Genomic DNA, 21,274 nt, shown 5'->3' with positions numbered 1-21,274 from the left:
GGATGTTTCTCTTTGGTTTCCCAGCCAAAACAATGGGCTGCGTGTCAAAGCTTGCACTTGCAAAGGCAGAGGGTAGAGGATTTGGGTGGTTTGTGTCAGTGAGAAAAGGAATCATCTAAGGGACTCCTGACTAACAGGAGGAGAGACTTGGGTGTAATGACCCTGCTTTGGAAATGGTGAATAGGGCTTGATGCTCTTCTGTGTTCAAGGTTCAACAAGGTTCAGTATCATTAAAAATCTGATTATTTTTTTTTAGCCTCTCTTCCCAGTGGGAGCAATCCAGTGAGCCCTGGTTAATCCCTTCTATAAATCAGCTGAATATAAATCAGTCACTTTTATGACTTGAGCAGGATTCCCACCCCTTCAATTATCACTCCTTCTCATGTACAAAGTTTAAAGCAAAATTCAATTAGAAGTGAACTAGAACACAATTTAAAGCTTCCTTCAGTTCCCAAATGCCCTGAGCAGAGCAGATGGGACATTCTGAGGGGCTGCAAAGGTACATCCTTCAGGAAGGGTCAGATCCAGGTTTAGATTTAAGCATCTCCTGGGCCCCAGGAATTCCAGACACACTTTTGGCCACAACTTGTTTCTGCCCAGAGCAGTGACAGGCTGGATGGGGTGCACCTGGCAGAGAGGCTTCCTTGGCCATTCCTGAGAATGGGTTAGACCCAGGACCTGCACAGGGTGGGATTCTGGCAGCACAGATAGCAATGGCATAAATACCACTGGTTGTCAGGTGTGGCTTTTCTTCTTTCAAGAAGGACATTTTACTGGATGTGTGTTGGGAAGTCTCATATTTAAGCCTTATTCTCCATAGTCTGAGCAAGGTTCTTGCCCTGAAATGGGACAGGGACAATTTTTCCTTAAAGCAGTGTTTCTGCAGCTGGTAAATCCCAAACTCCTCCTTTACCTAAGAACAGGGCTGCTCTTTTACTTATTTTATTTTATTTTATTTTACTTTATTTTATTTTTTCTCCTGAAATGATCTTGGTTGTCACAGCACATCTTGTCCCACCGACTTACAGGATTTGGGCTTTCACATCCTGGAAATCTGGTTTGTCTCTACAGTGAAAAATGAACTCATATTAGGACAGTTCTAGGTGATAGGTATTGTCAGCTACTGAAGAGTGTATTGAAAACCAGTATATCCAATATTTATATGTGTGTATATAGATTTTGGAGTGGATATTAGGAATTTTTTTTTTTTTACTGTAGGGGTTGTCAGACAGTAGAACAGGCTGCCCAGGGCAGTGGTGGAGTCACCATCCCGGGAATTCTTAAAAATGTGTGAATATGGCACTTGGAGACATGGATTAGTGATGAACTTGGCAGTGCAGGGTTAACACTTGGACTCATCTTAGAGGTCTTTTCCAACCTAAAATATTCCAACCTCTATGATTCTCCGATATCCTCCAGGTATCTAGTGAAAATGAAAAGCTGGCAAAAAGCTTTCATCCCTTAAATCTGTTTTTCCTATTCTGGCAGAATTGTTTATGTCAATATTATCTCAGTAATATTTCAAAACAGAAACCTGAATTATATTGAAGCAGTTTATAACTTCATTAAGATGGAGGGGTTTTTAGGACCACTAAAATGCAACCTTTCTCTTGCCTCAAGACTTAATAATTATGCAACTGAAAATGGAAATTGTTCTGAGAAAGGACATTCAGAGATCTTTGGGGTGGTGGTATCGATTTTACAAATACACAGTGAAATCCTGTTGCTGTTTTTAACAGCCTACCTCGGCTGTTAGAAAGGAAAAATATAAGAATATGTAGAAAATGTGAAGAGGAAGTACTGCAGAATGAACCCAGAGGATTGCTCAGAGAGGAAATGACTCAGGCAGTCACTAAGCAAAGGCAGCTGCCTATTTAGAGAGGAATGCAAAGAGTTAAAGGAGAAATTCCCAATCAAAGTATCCTCAGCAGAGTGTGGATGGCATGAGGATGCACTTAGAACAAATTGTCTGAATGGAACCACAGAATTGCCTGAGGTTTGCCCTGGGGGGCAGGGATAAAACAGCCAGAGCCAGGGCAGGAATCAGAGGCCGCAGGACAAACCCTCCCAGCCTCAGCAGACACAGGTGATGTGGGCACTGCTGTGCCATGGTCTGGGTGAAGGAATCCCTCTGGCAGCCAGGACATGAGCCCTCCCCAGGACCAGGCCCTTTTCCCAGCATGATGGTGAGGGTGGGTTGAGACACACTTGAAGAACATCCTACTGTTCTGGCCTTCATCCTTCCATCCTTCAACAGGGTCCCATCTTCCTTTTGCTCCCTTCAAAGGCCACTTGCAAGCTCAGTCTGGAGGACCTCCTGGTGAAGGCATGGCTTCTTTTTCCAGCTTGTGAAACGGGGACTCGCTGGGATCTGCTGGCAGAGTTTGTGTGTGTGCTGCATGCTCTCTGCATCAGAAGTGCACCAGCATCCTCAGCATCTTTAAGGCAGGCTAAAAGGCAGCATTTCAATCTCCCAGGATCTACCTCTGCATGACTCCTTTTCCTTTTCTTCTCACCAGATACATGTGGTTAACTAGCTGGAAGAGAGAGAAAACAAAAGCCCTTCCTCCCATTCACATTTAGTACCTGTAATTAATGAGCAAAATAACTTCCCTCTTAGCAAGATGTCAAGTAAAAAGACTCCCATCACTCCTCGTTAATAAAATAAAAGCTTGTAATAAATCATAGCACATAAGATGTGTTAGAGAACCTATCTCAGCAGCTGTTAGGGAGAAACAAAGGGTGGTGTGACAGCTCAGTGTGTTGTTGGTGGTGACAGTCCCTGTGGTTTGGGTCCCTGACTGCACAACCAAGTCAAGTGGGAGAGAGCAATTTATATCCACTTGTGGGAGTTATGAGTGTCACCCTGTCGTGTGTAACTGCAAAGCTTTTACACAACTGCTGCTCAAATCTAGTGAAAAAGTTATTATTGCTTTAAGAAGTTCCCCAGCCACAGGGAATGAGAAAAGCAGTGATGATGTGACACACTGGATTCAAGCTGTGGAAAAAATCTTAGCTATGCCACTTCTCTATTTGAGTTTCTGTGTGTTGGGGGTTAGTTTTTTTCAGCGAATTTCTTTGCATTTGTTGTCAGGGAAATGGAAAACAGTGATCAAAAGACAAAAGAGGAAGCCGAGTGCCTTGACATATCCTAAAAATGGTTCTGAAGGAGGTGGGGAGCGGGGCTGTTTTGGCAGTTTTTTAACCAGGGTGATCACTCAGTGCCCGGCTTTGGAGTTGTGGGTTTTGGGCGCTGGATTTCTGCTCCCAGGGAGAACGCGGTGCTGCCGTGGCTGCTGCTGTGAAAAGCGTGAAAAAGTGTAAAAAGTGAAAAACGTGTAAAAAGGGTAAAAAAGTGTCCGAAAGCGTCCAAAAAACTGTACCAGGTGTAAGAAACCCCGGCGCTCGCTGCCCCGGTCGCGTTCCCGTTCCGGGGCTGCGGCTGCAGTGCCGCTCATGGCCTGCGGGCGGCAGCAGCGAGCGCTGCAGTACCGCGCGCTGTCACCAGGGGGCAGCAGCGCCCCGGCCCTTGCAGCGCGCTGCCCCCTCCGAGAGAGATCGCGTTTTCTCCGCTTCTCGGGACCTTCATGCTCCGTTGGCAGGTTTGCATGTACAAAAGTTGTATCTGCATTTTCAGCCCCCTGTGTGTCTGCATTTGTACAACCAAAACAAAAAAATGTGACCTAGAGACGTAAAAAAGTGTCTAAGAGGCGTGAGTGCAGGAGCAGAAGTGCCATCAGGTCCCACAGGGGACTCAGAAGGAACAGGAGGAAAGGGAAAGGGAAAGGGAAAGGGAAAGGGAAAGGGAAAGGGAAAGGGAAAGGGAAAGGGAAAGGGAAAGGGAAAGGGAAAGGGAAAGGGAAAGGGAAAGGGAGAGGGACAGGGAAAGGGGAAAGGGAATGGGAAAGGGAAAGGGAAAGGGAAAAGCAGAAGGGAAAGGGAAAAGGAAAGAGAATGGGAAAGGGGAAGGGGAAAGGGGAAAGGGAAAAGCAGAAAGGAAAGGGGAAAAAGGGGAGGGGGAAACCAGCTCGGTGGTGGGGTTGTACAGGGAAGGCACAAGGCTGGGAATGGGACAGAGAAAACCAGAAAACGGACAAGAAAAAGGAGAGAGGAACAGCAAGTGATGGAGGGAAACAGAGCAGGACAGAGGTAAGGAACCTTAGAATAATTTAGGTTGGAAAATAACTTTGAGATCATCAAAGTCCAACCATTAACCCAGCACTGCTACATTCACCACTAAACCACTTCACTTGAACAGAGTGAAGAGGGGAAGTTAAGAGTAAGGCTTGTGAGAGGAAATCCTGAAGAGCACAATAGAAATTTTTCAGTAGTGGATTTAAGGGCGGGACAAGCTTTGGTGCTTTGTTTTTTTGTTTTTGTTTTTTTTTCTTGAAGTATATTATATGATTTTTAACGCTATAGTTTAATATTAGATTTAGGAAGATCCAGGGGTTTGACACTCATTTTACTGCAGAACCTTGCTAAGCTCAGGAAAATGTGATGGAAGCTGATATTAGTTGCAGGGAATATTTCAGGGTTAGTCTTAGGAAGGTATGAATGTGCATTAATTTTATGACTACTGTTACAAGTAATGTTACAGCTGAAGTTAGGAGTAAGGAATTGAAAAAAGCAGCAGAATGAACAGAAATTAAGGCAGGTTGTTTCAAAGTCTGAACAGTTCATATTGCTAAACAAAATGAAGTGTTATCAAAATAATTTCTTTTGCCTTGGATTAGTTATGGTACAAAGGAAGATTGGGGTACTTGTTTGATTTTGGTTCATGTGTGTTTGAAGACAGTACCTATGTAAAAAAACAAAGAAGCCTCTTATATTTAACCCAACTCAGGTTCCAGGCTCTGTAAGTTTTGGGGTGGACATTCTGAATCCAGCTGTGCCAATAGACTAGGCTGTTTCTCAGAACTGTTTTCATTACCATGAAGTAGGTTACCTCTTTTGCTAGCAGTATACAGCATATACTGTATATATATATATAGGGCTTTCTTGAAAGGCTTGGGTTAGGGAATGCTCCCACAAACTCCTCAGTCCCCAGGTCTCATGAGAGAAGCAACTTCAAGCAAGCACTGGTAGATATAATCTAATGGCAAATCAGGGCTCCTGGAAAAACAGCTATCCTGTACCTTAAGTTGAAGAAGGAATTGTTGTTCTTGCCACTTTCAGATTTAACTTTAGAAGGCAAAACTCAGAAGTTTGACTAGGTTGAAACCTGTTGTGCTATCTCCTTTTCCTTTTTATTTTCTAAAGCTCCTTAGAAGGGATCTTTCTTTCACCATGTTTATTTCCAAAAGGTTTCTATAAAAGTATAATAGAATTGTGGCTAAGTGTATCCTGTAAAATCAGAGAACTGAGATTTACCATCTGGGCTTCTTAGTAGCATAAGCAAATAACAGATGTGAAAATACTCTGCAGGAGGAAAGCATGACATGAAACAAACATTTATTTAAAAAGGACTGTACAGACAAATTAAACAGATCTCACACTGTTGCTTCTATGAGGCACAGGAGTAAAATACTTAAAACACAGAAGTCAGTGAAAACACCAGATATTGCTAGAATACCTAAATACTAAAACAAAACTGTATGCTGGAGGAATTAGAAAACTGTAAAATAAATTAATAAAGCACTTTTTAAAAAAACTTAAAGTCCGAGTGAAGTCTTAATTTCTTGAATAGTATGCTATTTAAAGTAACATATCAATGTCTATTCCTTCAAATTTAGATTATCTAAGTTGAAGCCACTCTCAGGTTCTGTCAGGGTCCTGTTCAGAAAGCTAAGGTTGAATTCAGGAAATGCAAGTATTTAAATTTGCCTTACATTTTCTCTGTAGTTAATGGTGTCCTTGGCACTACAGTTTGGGCAACTGATCCACCCCAGCTTGGGTATGAAAATTTCTACAGCAAAACATTTAGATACAGTACAGTGTTTACATCCTTTTACTTATGAGCTTAAGGTCAATGGCAGGGCAAAAGGCTTGGAATTTTATTTGGGGCTTTTTCTGTTTGGTTGCAGAACAACAGAACTATCCTTTGAAGCAAGTGATGAACCAGGAAAAGACCCTGGAAACCATCTATCCCAAGAGAATCCGAGAGTTATTGTTGTTACTCGGTTACCCTTTTAAAAACAGAAGGACAAAGACAGAGTTAAACCAGACTTCAGTAATATAAAAGTCTCCTAAGCTTTGAGGGGGGTCTCATTGTGTCTATTCAGACAATTTGACCCAAATATGAATAAATTTAAGCAAAGTGAAGATGCATCCACAAAGACTTTAGATACAAAGGAAGAATCCATTGTTGCTCCATGAAGCAGAAATGCAGTAGACTTGTGTTAAGAACTGTACTTCAGACAGCTTCCTCTTCTGTCTGAACACCAAGAAATCAATATTTCGTAATTATTCCTCCAGTCTCTTGAGACAGTTGCCTGGGAGAAAAGAGCCTGGGGCTGTCACGAGACGAGTTCTTCAGTTGAACTTCTGTGATTATTCCGTGAGAGAGAAGAACATGATTTCTCTATGAAAGACACTGCTTCCCTCCCTGCCCCCAACCCCATGGTGCCCTAATACATAATACATATTTTATCTCCTTGAAATAGCTAGAATAATAGAATATATCAAGTATGAAGGGACCCATAAGAATAATCAAGTCCAGCTCCCTGCTCCTCACAGGACTAGCTACCATTAAACTGTGTGGCTGAGAGTGTCATCTGGGTGCTCCTCAAACCCTTACAGCCTTGGTGCCTTGGCCACTTCCCTGGGTCGCTGGGCCAGTGACTGACCATTCTCTCAGTGAAGAACCTTTTCCTGATGTCCAATCTGAACTTCCCTCAATGCAGCTTCATTCTATTTCCTCACATCCTGTTGCTGGTCATCAGAAGGTGATCAGCACCTCCTCCCCTGCTTCCCCCTCGAGGGAGCTGTAGGTTGTGATGAGGACACATGAGCCCTCTTCTTCAGACTGAACAAACCAAGTGTCCTCAGCTGCTCCTCAGTTTTGTCCTTGAGACTTTTTGCAATCTTGGTCGCACACCTCCTCTAGGACCTTGTAATAGTCTGATGTCCTTCTTGCACTGAGGCATCCCAAACTGCCCCCTGTGCTCAAGGCCTCACCAGTGCAGTGTAGAGTGAGACAATCAGCTGGCAATGCCGAGCTTGATGTACCCCACTTTGTGTTTGGTCCTTTTGGCAGCCAGGGCACCCTGCTGACTTATCTCCAGTGACACTCACTCCGAGCAATGCATGCTATTCATATGGCAGAACTTCGTAAAGAACGTGAAATTTTGTAAATACTAGTACAATTGATGCAAACACAGTATGTTATATTGACTTAAAAAAAAAACCAAAACAAAGCCTAACCGTGTAAAACTCAAGAGCACATGAGACTAGTTTAAAAAAGCAAAAATACAAAACTGTTGTACTAAATTAGTAAATGGTGCATCCTTAAGTATACTTCAGTTAAGGGATCTCCCAAGAAAGAAAGAACCTGGCAAAGTAACAGTGAAGTGAGAACAACTATGACTAACCCTACCTATTTCAGAACTGTAAGTCGAAGTCTCTACAAATCAATCCTTCTATTCACACTATTTCATTGCAGACCATTCACCCACTCCATTGTCACTACTTCTTAAATTTATGTACAACTACCATCAAATATGCTGCTCTTGTGTATGCACTTTGGGAAGTCCACATGCTGTCTTTTAACTCTGTGCATTTTCCCTTCAACTCCATAGGAATTGCTCTGAACAGGGCACACAGCATGTGACCACTCTGACATTTAAAACACTAGTATCCAGTATTTGTGCTCCAGAACATGCATACACAATATTGCCATTGGGAGCATGGAGACTTATCTTCCATTATTGCTATCTCAGAGAGCAAATCCTTGTAATTCAGCTAGCAGAATCAGCTCTTCACCTAATTTCAGGGACAGGTGATCCATATTCTGTCTGCTGTTGACAGATGTTGATTTAATTATGTAACATTAAAATGGGGGAATATCTCCTGAACTTGGCTCAAGTTTTAGGACTATATTCAGTAAATCACTCGTGTACTTTGTGGCAGACTTAGGAAATTAATGGTGACATATGTGATTTGGCCAGAAAAATTGCATCATGTGGATCTATTACAGTTTGCCAGCATTTGTCAAAGTTCTTGGAGCAGAGACTTAGGGCTTCCCTGTTCTTCCTATCTAACAAGCCAAATTCTCAGTATAACTACTCTAACATAATAGTAGAGAGAAACCTGGGCTAAAGAGAGAAGAATGTGAACAAGAAGTTCCTGCGTCCCAGAGTTTGTGAAAAGGATATTTAACACTTGAGACCAATTTAGGCAAAAAGGTGGTCACAAAAGAGATTAGAGAAGAGTAAATTTCAGGTGCCAGTTCTGTAAGTAGAACACTGCCATCCTCCCCTTTGCAAGAACTGTTGTTACATTACATGAAACAAAGGGAAGACATACAGGGAGTGATCTACTCCAGATGCTTTAGTGAGGATTCTTTAGGTACACAGGAAACAAGAAAACAAACTGACCTGAAGTAAAGCTTATTTGAAAATGACCTATTAAAAGACAAAAAAATAGAAAATTTTGGTTGAGGGAGGACAATGACACCAAAGCTCGTTGGTTCTGGTGAAACAGATAATTTTTAGTTGAACTGTTCTTCATGCATGTTCCTGAACTTTCCTATGCTCCAGTGGAGGATATGTCTGCCAGATTTTGGCTGTAGAAACCAGGAACAGAAGACATGTAGAATGGCTGATGTGCAGTCTGTGCACATAGAGATCTGGGATATATCATGCATGTTTCCTAGAGAACCACAGTGTTGGTTAGCCATAGAGTCTAGGAGGACCACTAACACAGTTCATTTCAGCCTTGTTCTTAAATCAATCAGTCTTTGGACTGCTGAAAATAATAACCTGTTAAGATGTTAAAGCATGACAAATTACATAATTTTTAGAAATTCATACACAGCCAGCACCTTTCCAAGTTTGAAGTCAAGTTTGAGGGAATGGTACAATCAACTTCAGTAAATCAGAACCCATGTGTGTCCTTAATCATTGATTTTCTGTGTAACAATTCCCGTTTTCCCTGAACAAAGAGTTCCATTGGATACCCAAAACTACCCAGTCCTACAAGATTGGAAAACAAATTGTTCTTCAGTGAAACAAACAGACAGTCTGCTATTTCAGAACTTCAAATAGTCTCCTGCCATGAGGAGAAAACAGAATAATCTTTTAGTAACATCTGTTTTTTAAAAAGAGAACATAAAAGCATTTGTGGTAATCATATTTGGCCAATAGAAATAGCCTGACATTTAGGATACTTGCACAAAGAATTCCAGTTTGTTTAGGAGTAGAATGATATAGAAAAGATGGAACAATTGAAATGTTAAACTGTAGCACCAGTAATATATACCTAATATACCTAAAACCAAATCCTAAAGACTGGAAGAAACTTAGAGCAGGAACATTGTGCTTACATTGCTTTTAAATAGAAAACAATGAGACGGTCATACTTGAGTCTGCAATTCAGTAAAGTCTGGGCAAATTTGCCATTCTACTGGAAGAGTACTGGGACAGGTCACACAGCTTGTCAGTCTTCTGGATTTCATTCATCCTGTTTCCTCTTGGGCTTTTTGGGATTCCGGGATCGGCTCTTTGCTTTGCAGAGTGGACATATGGGCGCGTTCCGATGGATTTGTTGGTGACACGACAAACATGCCTGAAATGCAATTGCAGCCTCTTGTTACAAGCATCAAAGTGGTTTTGGCACAGGGGTTATTGAGTATCACACTACAAGTTACAGTACAGACAAAAACAAAGCTCCTTGCCTTCAAAGGCAAACTGCTGCTACATTCTACACAATCTAGGTATGTGGGTTGTAATTTCAGGCCAACTGAAAAACAGGAACATCTCATTGAATTAAAACTACATTTCCACAGATACGTGGTTCATGCATGGATCAGTAACTTTAAATTCTATTTTGTGTTAAATGTTACAGTGATGTTTTAAAGGTGTTTACCTGCCTAATAGCTCACTGAGTCAGAGAAGTTACAGTGATGGCCAACTGCAAAGTCACAGAATTGAAGGCAGGAACAGGTGATTGGATGAATTCCATATTTAACACAAGGTACAGAACTCTGCCCTTTTGCTCCACACTAAGCCCTTTTTTTTATGTTTGACTGAAGCTTATTAGTTGCAGAAAGGCTTTTCAATTGCCTAACTACAGATAGTAAGTGTATTACTTTGAGGTGTACCTACACCAGTTTTGCCTTCTTAGTGAGTCCTTGGAACCTGGGTGGGATAAATACCCCTACTTAACTCTACTCACTACATAAGGAGCTGAGTAAAACTGTCACTTGAGTGCCTTATGGTTATGTTACATTAATCCACGTGTTACTCTTGAAGATCCCAAGTGCAGAAGCAATCACCTTTCCTGGTAATTTGTACTATTGGTAATTTCCCTCATAAAATATGTGCATTGCTTTTAATATGGCTCCATTTGGCATTAACTAAGAGCTACTACTTTGTCTTTTGCCAAGATTTTTTCATCTTTCTTACATTCCTTGCTTCCATGTCAAACAAAAGAGGAGTGGGAATTGCCTACATTTCTGCTGAGGGTTACTCTTAAGTCCTAAAAGATTCTTATACTTAATCCTTTATGACAGGTGCTACTACTTTAGTCTACTGCTTGCTCTTGTTTTGAACCACTGCAAAGAAAATCGAAATCAGGACACGTAATTTTTCCTTTTCACAAACATCGATCACTTTCTAAACATAATGCATCCCAGTGACAAAAGAGAAAACCCAGAACATTCCATCTCCTGACCTTCATTGGAGGTGGCTGCTGTCTGAAAGTTGCTGTCTGTCTGGTATCTTGCTTCCTGGCCACTTGCAGCTGTTGGGCAGCTGCTGCAGCTGCAGCCAGAGACTCGGGGATGGGTGGCTCCTGTGGTTCTGTCTGCCATTCTGCTTTCTGCTTTTCGAAGTAGCTAGACAAAAGAATGACAAACAACAACAACAACAACAACAAAAATGTAACCACCTTCTGGAGTATTTCATTAGTCTGTAGAGGATATTTGGTGTTAAAATACAGGGGAGATCACATTTCCCTACCACGTTCCTCCACTAGAGTCAAACTGCCAAACTGCCTACACTTTGACTAGTTCATAAATAGAATATGTGGTGTTTTCTTCTGCATTTCTACACTTCAGCCAGATTCCAGACTGGATATAAATCTAATGAGATGAAAAATAGACTGCATGTGTAAAAGAAAAGTAGACAACAGCTTCAGATGCACCTCTGCCAAACAGTTTTTCTACTTTATTCTGTTAAAATGAATAACTTTTGTACACAATAGATTAATAAACAGATTAATACATTATTTGTAGTGACAAGGTGTTTGGAGTATAAAACAGCATTTCTGTAAAAATACAAAGGAAATCTTGAAAACTGTGTGTGCCTGTGGAAAACTATGTTAATTGTGCAGGGCAATAAGAGAAATATATGCTTATTAAAATATCCTTTGCATTTAAAACTGATCTGCTATATGAAGGACGCTGTTTTTTGAATAGTAGCTAATTCTCTCCCCTGCCTAGGTTATATGTAAAAATGGGACTGATTTATTATCCAAATCTATTTCACATCTCAGGAAAACTTGTTGGCAATCACAGGTATTTGGCTACAAGCCACTGCCATGTGCAGGCAGCAAAAAGCAAAACTCTGACTAGCAGCAGCACAACTCAACTGAAGAATACTTGGTTTGTATCCCTCTTGTGTACTGCCTCCTACTATTGCCTGCTAAACAAGTAATTTTTAGGGAAAAAGAAAAAGATAAAAAAAATAACACATAGTATAAAACCTAGAAGGCCAACCACCCTTGAATGTCTGCATGTGGTTTGTTGAGTTTGCAGCTTGGAATAACCTAAATTTAACTTGGAACAAATTCAGACTAAATGTAATCAAATACATGTCCTCCACATCCTTTTTTTGTTAACTTTTGTTTTTCATGCTTATCTCTTGGGGTTTTTGGTGTGGCTTTTTTTTGGGGGGGTTCTTTGGGGTTTTTTGTTTTGTTTTGTTTTGGGGGAGGGGTTGTTTGGGTTTTTATTTGTTTTTTTTCCCCACTTACCAACAAAATTAAAATGAGAAACTGTGAAATAGAATTGAAATAAAGCACAAAGCCAGATAATGTTTGCTTTGGAGACTTACTCAAGGGACAGTTTCTCTTCCTCTTCACATAGGTCTGGCAGTCTCTGCAGCCCCAGAGTCATTCTCAAGGCATCTACGTGCTCCTTTAGGGGCTTGTACTCCTCGTGGAGCCGGCGAGTAGATTCCAAAAGCTTGTTAAGATCATTCTCAGACTGCTTGATAGTGTTCTCCATCTGAAACAGGAGGTTGGGCATGTTTTTAAAGAACTGTTCCTCTCTGACTGAGCAACAGATTGTATCAGAAAGAAGAGATTTTTCGCACTCAAGCTGGAAGATATTTGAGACAATGCAATAGTAAAGCAAAGACTTAAAGCATTGAGAGGATGAAAAATGGGCAAAGAAGCAACAGAAAGTGACATTGTCCCACCTAGCTTCTGTTTCTGGGTGCTAAATGAGAAAAGACTAACAGGAAGAACTGTTTTCTATGGGACAGCTGGAGTGGTATCACTGTGGCTACTGGTAAAGTCATAGCCACAATAGGCTTGGTTATCTATCTTCTCAGTGTAACAGCTTATTATGACAACATATCCTGCCCTACAAAGGGAAAGAACAATTATCCAGAGGCAAGTTCACTTTGCACTCCCTGTAGGACCCCAGGATGGCATTTGAAAAGTCCACATTATTGAACCAGTGACAGTTCACTTGTGCACAACTCCACAGCCTATGGAATGATTCATATCCAGCTGTGTCTCAGTCAGACTGTCTGAGCTGGGCTGTTGCATACCACATTAATGTCAGCGTGGATCAGTCGCAGCTCCTCCACGTGGGCCATCTTCTCTTGCAGCAGCAGGTCCATTTCCTGTTTATATTCCTTCAGGTGCCTCTCCTCAGACTCCAGGGCTTCAAACTCTGCTTTCAGTCTTGCTTTTATTTTTTCCATCTGCAAAGTCTTATTCCTGAAACCCAGTGATAATTTAAAAGAGAGATAACAGTAAGTGACTGAAACAGATTTTTGTGAGGTGCCAGTTTATATGGGATTAGATAAATGAAAGAAGGTAATAGCAGCAATAGACAAAAATGAGACTAACTGTGTTTGAGAGAAGGTGAGGTACAAGGAGAATACTGAATTCTAATGCCAGCTCTTTTGCTGAGCTTTTCAGAGGTAAGAGAATTCTAGGACTGAATCATGAAATCAATAGAATGTTGTCAGGTTTTAACAGAGAAGAGCAGAAAGTGGGGTCAACTTGGACAATTAATTATGGCTACGTATTGCCAGTGTCATAGCTAGTAATATGACCTGGGTTCCTCCCTCTCTCACCTTCAGGAGTTTATAAAGCTGCGAGAGATAAAAACAGTAATATAAATAACTTCTATATTTTGTATTCAAAAGTGGGCAGTCTAGGCAGGGATAATATGAATAAAGGAGATTATATACAGAACAATAAAAAAAATCCTGTTTCTTCTCTTGTATTTATGACGTGTCTGCATCTCTCATCAGTAAATTCACTCTCATTCCCTTTTATCTCCTTCCACTCAGAACACTGAGTCTTTAGGTATTTACCTAATTTTATGACTGGGTTATTTCTGTGGAAGCATTTAATGCATTTAAATAAGCATGTGCATATATGTTTGTGGGCATACAATGGATTTACTGAAAGCAGCACTCCCTTGGCTACAAATTATATGTATTTATCTACAGATACAGATATGGATATAGATGTTAGATTCCAGACTCAAAATCAGATTTCCACATCACTTCAAAACCCAGCTAAGCTGCCTTTAATACATGATAGAGACCAACTACACAAATGTGCAAGTTCTTTGATTTTGTTCATGAAGACTTCTTTCCCCTCTGTCTCTAGAATACATGAAATGCAGATTAAAATAAAGTCTGCTAAATCTATCAAAGGTGAATCTGTAAACATAAGGAAATCTCACATTTATTTTGAAGGAAATTCTTCATAGAATGCAAGATTCTTTTAAAGGATTTGTGAACTAATAAATAAGTTTATTTGATCAGATTTTGTTATAGGTGACTCAAAATGGACATCAATGTTGCAAGTAGGACTGGCTTTTTGACACTGATGTTTTTAAAATTTAAAATACATTCAAGCAACTTTTTTGATACTTCATTTTACACTAAAGCTAAACATCACCCTTGCTCTGTGTTATGCCACAAAACAATATCAAAAATCTGTCAAGTGCAGTTTATTTATCACCTTTGAATATGTGATCAGAAAACTGAATGCACTGCAAATTTCCAAATACAGGATACCACTCTCACTGAAAAAAAAAAAATTAAATTATGTGTTACAGTAATTGGACCACACACTGTAGTAGGCCATACTTAGATCTGTTTTCTAAAGCACAGCCTGTGTACCAGTTGAGTAGAAAATAATTGTTCTTACACTGTCACATCTCTTTCTACAAATAGTTTGGGGATAGATGGACAAATATTTTTGCTTGATCCTCATTCACCTTTGTGGTATTGTGTGAAGAAAGCTGAAGCCCATGCTCTGCTGCCTAATTCACTTGTTCCATGTCTAAAGTGTGCTTCTTAGAGATGCTGTAGCACCAGAAGTCCCCGTGATCACCTGGGATCTGATTCCTCTCTCCTCTCTCTCTGACAGCCCCTCTCTGGCTGTCATGTCCCAAAACACTTCTCCTCACTCTGGGATTTCCCAGATGGCATGCCTTCCACCTCCCAGCTGCATTCAGAAGCACTGTCCTCTCTAATGTCTTCTGGGCTACACCACTTCCAACCAAACAGACAGCTCAGGCCTAATCCTGAAAATCGGTGCCCTAAGCAAAAGACTGAAAAAGCCCTACCTAAAGTTATGAAAAGCGCCCCCGATGCGGGCACCTGCTGTACCCTGCCAGGCTTTTCATGAGCCCCCTCTTCCAGAGCATCCTGCAACTCCCCCTATAAAGGACGCTATGTACAAATTCCTGGTGTTTTGCCCTGCACGAACCGCAGCCCGAGGCAGTTCGGGTCGTGCGGCAGGAGGAGATGGTGGAAGAAGCCCCGGTGCGGTGCGTCCCCATCCCCAGGTGCCCGGGGGTGGCCAGGAGCAGCAGGCAGGGAGATCTCCGCGGGGTTCTCTCGGTCGCTCCCCGCCTTCGGTGGAAGGGGAGGGCAGGGCAGAGAAGCCGCTAAGGCTCAGCCGCTCCGCTCTCATCCCCCGCACGGACCCAGCGATCCCCGGAGCGCCCCAACGCCGCCCTCCATGGGGGATGGATGGATGGATGGATGGATGGATGGATGGATGGATGGATGGATGGATGGATGGATGGATGGATGGATGGATGGATGGATGAACGGACGGCTGTCCTGCACCCCGCTGGGGCTTTGCCGGTGCCTGCAGCGCTGCCCAGCCCTGTCCTGCCCGAGGACACGTCCGCCCTCGGATTTGGGTGTCAGACTCTGCTTTCCTTGCCATGCCCCCTTCCTTCTCAGCCCGACAAGGCTCCTTCCCGGGAGTGAGTGGGGCAAATAACAGCTTCAGAGCCTCATGAATATAAACACTAATTCAAAGGACTCAAAACCAACCAACCAACCAACCAAACAAACAAACAAACAAGCCCCTACGACACCCGCGGCCCGACACCACTCCCCCGAGCTGCGCTGGGGCTGCTCAGTCCTTCCCACCCGCGCACTCCGCCTTCTCGTGTTATCACTCAGGGCTGCTGCTCTGCAAATGCACGACCATTACCGCCCTCCACTACGCATTCCAGCGCCGATTCCCAGCAGCAGATGCTCCCTCCCTGCTTAGAAAAATGTATTTTGAGCTCTCATCGTGAAGCCAGCGGTAGTTTTCTTTCCCTCGGTAGCACAATAGCTACTTTCAGATCGATGCAACTCCTCCGCTCCCCCGAGGAAAAAGCTGCTTCACGTAACCGATGGGGCACAAAGCAAACATACCTGATCTCCTTGATGCTCTCGAGTTTGCACATTATTTCTTGCTCATCTGCCATGCTTTTTACGCCCGATTTATGCCTCCCGTGAAACGTACAAAATGTGTGGGTGGATGGGTGGGGGGGGGGGGGATAAAAAAAAAAACCGAAACCAAACCAAACCAAAAAAACCATACAATAGACACAATGTAGTCACCCCCTCCTCGCATATGGGCTCTGAGCCTGTGCGGCAGGCTCTAGTGGGAGCTGTGGGACTTAGAGTCCAGGTTCCTATTGCTGCCCAGGCACAGAGGCTGCGGAACGACTACAACACCCACAAGGCAGAGCAAAGCTCGCCTGCCCTTCTTCCTGCAACTACATTTTAAATCAATTTGTCACACCTCATTATGCCAGAGGTGCAAAAAGAGCAGAAGGCTTCCTTCTGAGATCTGTGCAATGTTTAGCATTTCGTTAAAATATGTAGTAAAAGACTGTGGATGGGTTCATGATTTTGATTAAAAGCTTTCACAAAAAGGCATGCTGTAGTCATTACTACTACAATGCTCTGAGTTTTCTACCGAATACCACAATTTCTCCTGGATGCTCTGAGTTTTCTCCTGAATATTCTATTTGCTCACCAAATCCAATTTTTGCAATTTTCTGGAACAGATAGTGAATAAGCGGCAGTTGTGAATAGAAGATGTTTTGTGAATAGAAGATGTTTTAGTTCCTTTCCCCGTTATTTAAGGACTTTTCCCTATATTGCTGTGTTCTTCAAATAAAAAAAAATGTAGATGAAGGAAAACAGTGATAGCACCAGCACCCTCTTCATCACGCTACAGCTTTTGTAAAGAAATTGGAACATAAAAGGTCTTATCCTCATGTAATTTGAGTCAATTGCAAACTCTAGCTACCTTAAAAATTGAAGATTGTAGGATTGAGCCCTAAGTGAGCTGTGTGCTCAAAGGGGGCAGGTTTCTTCAATGCATGATTCAAATAGATGAACTAATTGGTTTGAGGGGGTAGAAGACAAGTTAGCTACAGTGAGCCAGTGAATCTTGTTGCTAAGACACTGAGGGAGTTAGAGAGCAGGCAGGGTGAGGACAAGAGGGAGAGAAGGAAAATGCCCTTGAACAGAAGTGATGACAATCCCAGCCTACTTTTGCACTGTTCATCCTATTTTTGATTCCTGGTTTTACAGGCTTAGCTAAAAGGTTGAAAGCAGAAAATGAAAATCCAAGTTCAACTTGTTCCTTTACTCTGCTTTGAATGACACTAAGAAAACCACTTCACAAACTGTTATAAATCAGTTGGAAGTTCTTAGGAAGTAAACCCACCCACAAGCCTTAACAGTTATTTTTCTCTCCATGTTTTAAAAAAGGAGAGAAAAGATTACATGTCCATGTTTCAAAGCACTTCAAAATGGTCAAAAAGTTTGACAATTGCATTCCCAGCACATACAAATTGGTAGCATTCAACTTGTGCTTCATGGCTTTGGTCAAGTGTTTTAATGTCTGTGTTTCAATTTTTCTCCTAGACAAAGTGGGTCTGTCAGCTCTGTATATGATCTAAAATCACTGCACTGATATGTATTATTTATTCTGGTGCTATTTATAAACCTTGATATGTGGGATCCAAATAACAATTGGTTTTTCCCAGCATGTGGAGTGGATTTTTCAAAGAAAGTTAAGGGACTTAGGACTAAACTGACACTGAAAACTATTTCAGCTGATCCTGAAAAATTCAACCTTGTTGTTCAATCCTTTTAAAACCAAAAGCTAACAGGCAAACAGATTTCAAAACAAGTTGCAGTATTATGCAGAACAAAACCAAGGCTAAAATACTCCCCTACTTCATTGAGCACAGGACTGAATTTTTGTACAAAAATCCCAGCTGCTCCCATTTGACAGTCTAACATCAGTCCACAGACATTAGCATTATGACAACGAATCTAGTTCAGAACAATTCCAACCGGGAGAATTTTCTTTTTCTCCCTAGATAATCATCCCAGCTACAGCAATTAATTCTACAAGTTTGGATGTAGCGATGCAATGTAGGACCATTATAACTGAACTATTAAATATTAATATTCTAACTGCATTTTTTAAGTCCTACATGTTTTATGAAATAAATAGCATTTAAAGAAATATTAGAGATTAAAGACTAGTAGAGAAGAGCCCCCAGTAAAACACGTAACAGAACTGAACTTGGGTTAATATACTGCTGGATTAGGTGCAAGTCACCACCATAAGCAGAACATGCAGCAATACTGTAAAACCTAAATATCAGAAAATTGAGGAGTCAAGATGGTGCATCCCAAGTCATGAAATTTGCTTTAAATTACTAAGTTGCTTAAATGAAAACAGATTCTTTCTGTATCCCACTGGGATTTTGAGCTTTCAATATATACTCCTCACATCTGCCAGGTTTTTCCTATGAGTGGGTCACACCCAATTGCCATTTCATATGTTAAGGGAAAGCTGGTAGTGGTTCCAGAATGCTTTGGGAAGCTGAAGGTCCAGCAACACTGAAACTGATAGGAAGCAACTCCATGCTAGCTCTGAGATCTTTTGACGATCGAGTCCTTAAATATCAATGTTTTAAGCAAAGCCTAAGTATTTGCAAATTTTATTAATCCTTTGTGGGAGCATCCTACCTAGCTAAAGGTTTAAGTGCCCACATATGTTGATCTTAGTCCATTCTAAAGGTATGCCTAAATATACCTGCATTTGGTCATGTCCTTTATTTCATCCTCCAACCCCATGACCTGCAAAACTGGGAAAGCAAATATTTTTATAAACTGCCTTGCATCCATGTTCCTCCTCCTCCTGTTTCAGCAAGGGGATCGATGTCTGATGGGGACAATGCCAAGGGACGCTGCCTCCCTTTTCCCATTCTCTTCTGGAGCCCAACCATACAGCCTCCCCTGATTCCGTACTCCCCAGCAGTCAGCCGATGGTGCCCAGTGCCCCGTCCCCATCCCTGTCCCCACTTTCATTCCCATTCCCCATCCCCTGTTCCCGTTCTCCATCCCAGTTCCCCGTTCCCCGTCCCAGTTCCCCGTTCCCTGTCCTGGTTCCCTGTTCCATTCCCCACCTGGGTTCCCCGTTCCCTGTCCCAATTCCCCATTCCATTCCCTATTCCGTTCTCTGTCCCCGCTCCATCCCCTGTCCGGGTTCCCCATTCCCTGTCCCAGTTCCCCGTTCCGTTCCCCATTCCCCGTTTCATTCCCCGTTCCCCATTCCCCGTTCTGTTTCCTGTTCCCTGTTCCGTTCCCCGTTCCGTTCCCTGTTCCCCATTCCCCGTTCCCCATTCCCCGTTCCCCGTTCCGTTCCCCGTTCCGTTCCCTGTTCCCCATTCCCCGTTCCCCATTCCCCGTTCCGTTCCTTGTTCCCCATTCCCCATTCCGTTCCCCGTTCCCCATTCCCTGTTCCCCATTCCCCGTTCCCCACTCCCCGTTCCGTTCCCCGTTCCGTTCCCTGTTCCCCATTCCCCGTTCCCCATTCCCCGTTCCCCATTCCCCGTTCCGTTCCCTGTTCCCCGTTCCGTTCCCTGTTCCCCGTTCCCCGTTCTCCGTCCCCGTTCCCGCCGGCAGCGCCCCCTGGCGTCCGGAGGGGAAGGGGAGGCCGGCGCGCGCCGCCGCGTGCAGGCTGCGCGTGCGCCGGCGTCGGGAGCGCGCGGGGCGCCGCGCGGAGCCGCGCGCCTGCGGCAGCGGGGGCGCGCGCGTTGCCGGGCGACGGCGGCCGGGCGGCGGCGCGGGCCCGGTGCGGCGCGGGCGGCGATGAGGCGGCGGCAGCGGCCCCCGCGCTCCCGTCGGCGCTGAACTCCGCGCCCGCACTTTCCCCATCCCTCCCCATCCCGTCCCGTCCTGGCTCTGCTCCTCCGCGCCCCCTCATCTCCCCTTGCTCCGGCCAGCCCTTCCCCCTCCATGCGGCGGGAGCGGCCGGAGTGGGGCCCGTGCCGCGGCCGCGCCGAGCCCCGCCGTCCCTCACCTCTTCGCCGCCAGATCCCGCAGGGAGCCGCGGAGGGCGTCCGTAGCGACAGCAGCGGGTGAGGCCCCGGCCGGGGGCGGGGGTGCCGAGGGCGGCTCGGAGCGGGGGAGCGGCGGAGCCCGGCGGAGCGCTCCCCTCCCCCGGGGTCCGCGCGGCGGGGGGAGCGGGGCTGCGGGGCGCCCCCTGCCGCTCGTCGGGCGCGGTCCGGGCCCGGCGGCAGCCGCGGCGCGGCCTTGGGCCGCCGTCCGGCCGCGCTCCGCTACCGGGCGCAGCGCGGGGAGCGCCGCTGCCCGGGCTGCTCCCGCCGCTGCCCGGGGCTGTCCCTGCCGCCCTTCGCGCCCCGGGAGCGGAGGCCGCCTGGTGTGGCGCGTCCCTCCCCGCTGCGGGGCCGCTGCCCTTGGTTGCCGCCGCCTGCCCCGCAGTAGCCGCACGCCGGGCGAGGGGACACGAGGCCTTCGGGGGACCCATTGCAGCGTCCTCGCCCGGCCTGCGGGAGCGTGCTCGGGGCCCGCGGGCGGTTGTGGCAGGGCAGGTGGAACGGCCTGGGCAGTGGGGTACGGAGCCGGGAAATTCTCCTGGCGTCATTTAGTGATTTAAAGGTCCAAGGATAGGTTGCAAAGGCTGCTTTAGCACGCCGTTTAAGAAGGTGTTCCGCGTCTGAACGAAAGAACAATGCAAGAAACTTGCATTGTCGAAGAAAAGTGGTGAAATAAGGAAATTACTTTTGAAGACGATACCTGATGATTGCAACTTGCATCCTTCCATTTTGCTTTATAATGCAACTGTGAATAAGGAACTGCTCACTCATGCAGTATGCTTCAGGTTTGAGATGCTTTTTAAATCTGTTCATTTGAAAGTGTTATTTTTTCATAGCAGTCTGCTTTTCTAATTGTCATTAAATAATTTCGAAACTGTATTTCACAGGAGGCGTTTACTTCAGGACCAAGCAAAACAGTAAAATTGAAGCAAAAGCTATATTGAGTCTTCTGATGGATGTGAATCTAAATTATTTGGGTTTACTGAGATACTTCTGAATTTGTTTTACTTCTTTGTTTTAGTCTTGCAATGTGTTGCAGTGATGAGAATGCGTTGCCATAAATGGGAAGTAAGAATAAGAGGCATATTAAAATGCTGGTCATTTATGAACTCCCATTATGCATCTCAGTAGTTCTGAATGCTTGGGAATATGCAGCATTCCAGGTCCATCTGATTTCTTATGCTTGGTGTGTTTGTT

General features: G+C 44.0%; 1 protein-coding gene across 1 annotated transcript; it reads right to left on the bottom strand.

Moving 5' to 3' along the window:
* Positions 1-9,612: 9,612 nt before the first annotated feature.
* ZC4H2 (zinc finger C4H2-type containing) lies at positions 9,613-16,144 on the bottom strand. Its single transcript, XM_062502977.1, has 5 exons — positions 16,077-16,144; positions 12,939-13,110; positions 12,216-12,388; positions 10,834-10,996; positions 9,613-9,726 (listed from the first exon to the last, which is right to left on the bottom strand). Exons 1-5 carry the CDS (start codon positions 16,127-16,129, stop codon positions 9,613-9,615), a joined length of 675 nt encoding a protein of 224 aa, XP_062358961.1. The 5' UTR covers positions 16,130-16,144.
* Positions 16,145-21,274: the final 5,130 nt, after the last annotated feature.

This window comes from Cinclus cinclus, chromosome 15 (genome assembly GCF_963662255.1).
Source record: "Cinclus cinclus chromosome 15, bCinCin1.1, whole genome shotgun sequence".
In the NCBI taxonomy this organism is placed as follows: Eukaryota; Metazoa; Chordata; class Aves; order Passeriformes; family Cinclidae; genus Cinclus; species Cinclus cinclus.
The sequence above is the reverse complement of the archived record's forward strand: the minus strand, read 5'-3'. Positions and strand labels throughout refer to the sequence as shown.

Coding starts and splice junctions, on each gene's coding strand:
- ZC4H2 (XM_062502977.1), bottom strand. CDS start 16,129: ATGGCAGATGAGCAAGAAATAATGTGCAAACTCGAGAGCATCAAGGAG. Junction 12,389..12,938: donor TCCACGCTGACATTAATGTG/GTATGCAACAGC, acceptor CTCCTGTTTCAG/ATGGAGAACACTATCAAGCA. Junction 10,997..12,215: donor GAAGAGAAACTGTCCCTTGA/GTAAGTCTCCAA, acceptor TCTTTTGTCTAG/CTACTTCGAAAAGCAGAAAG.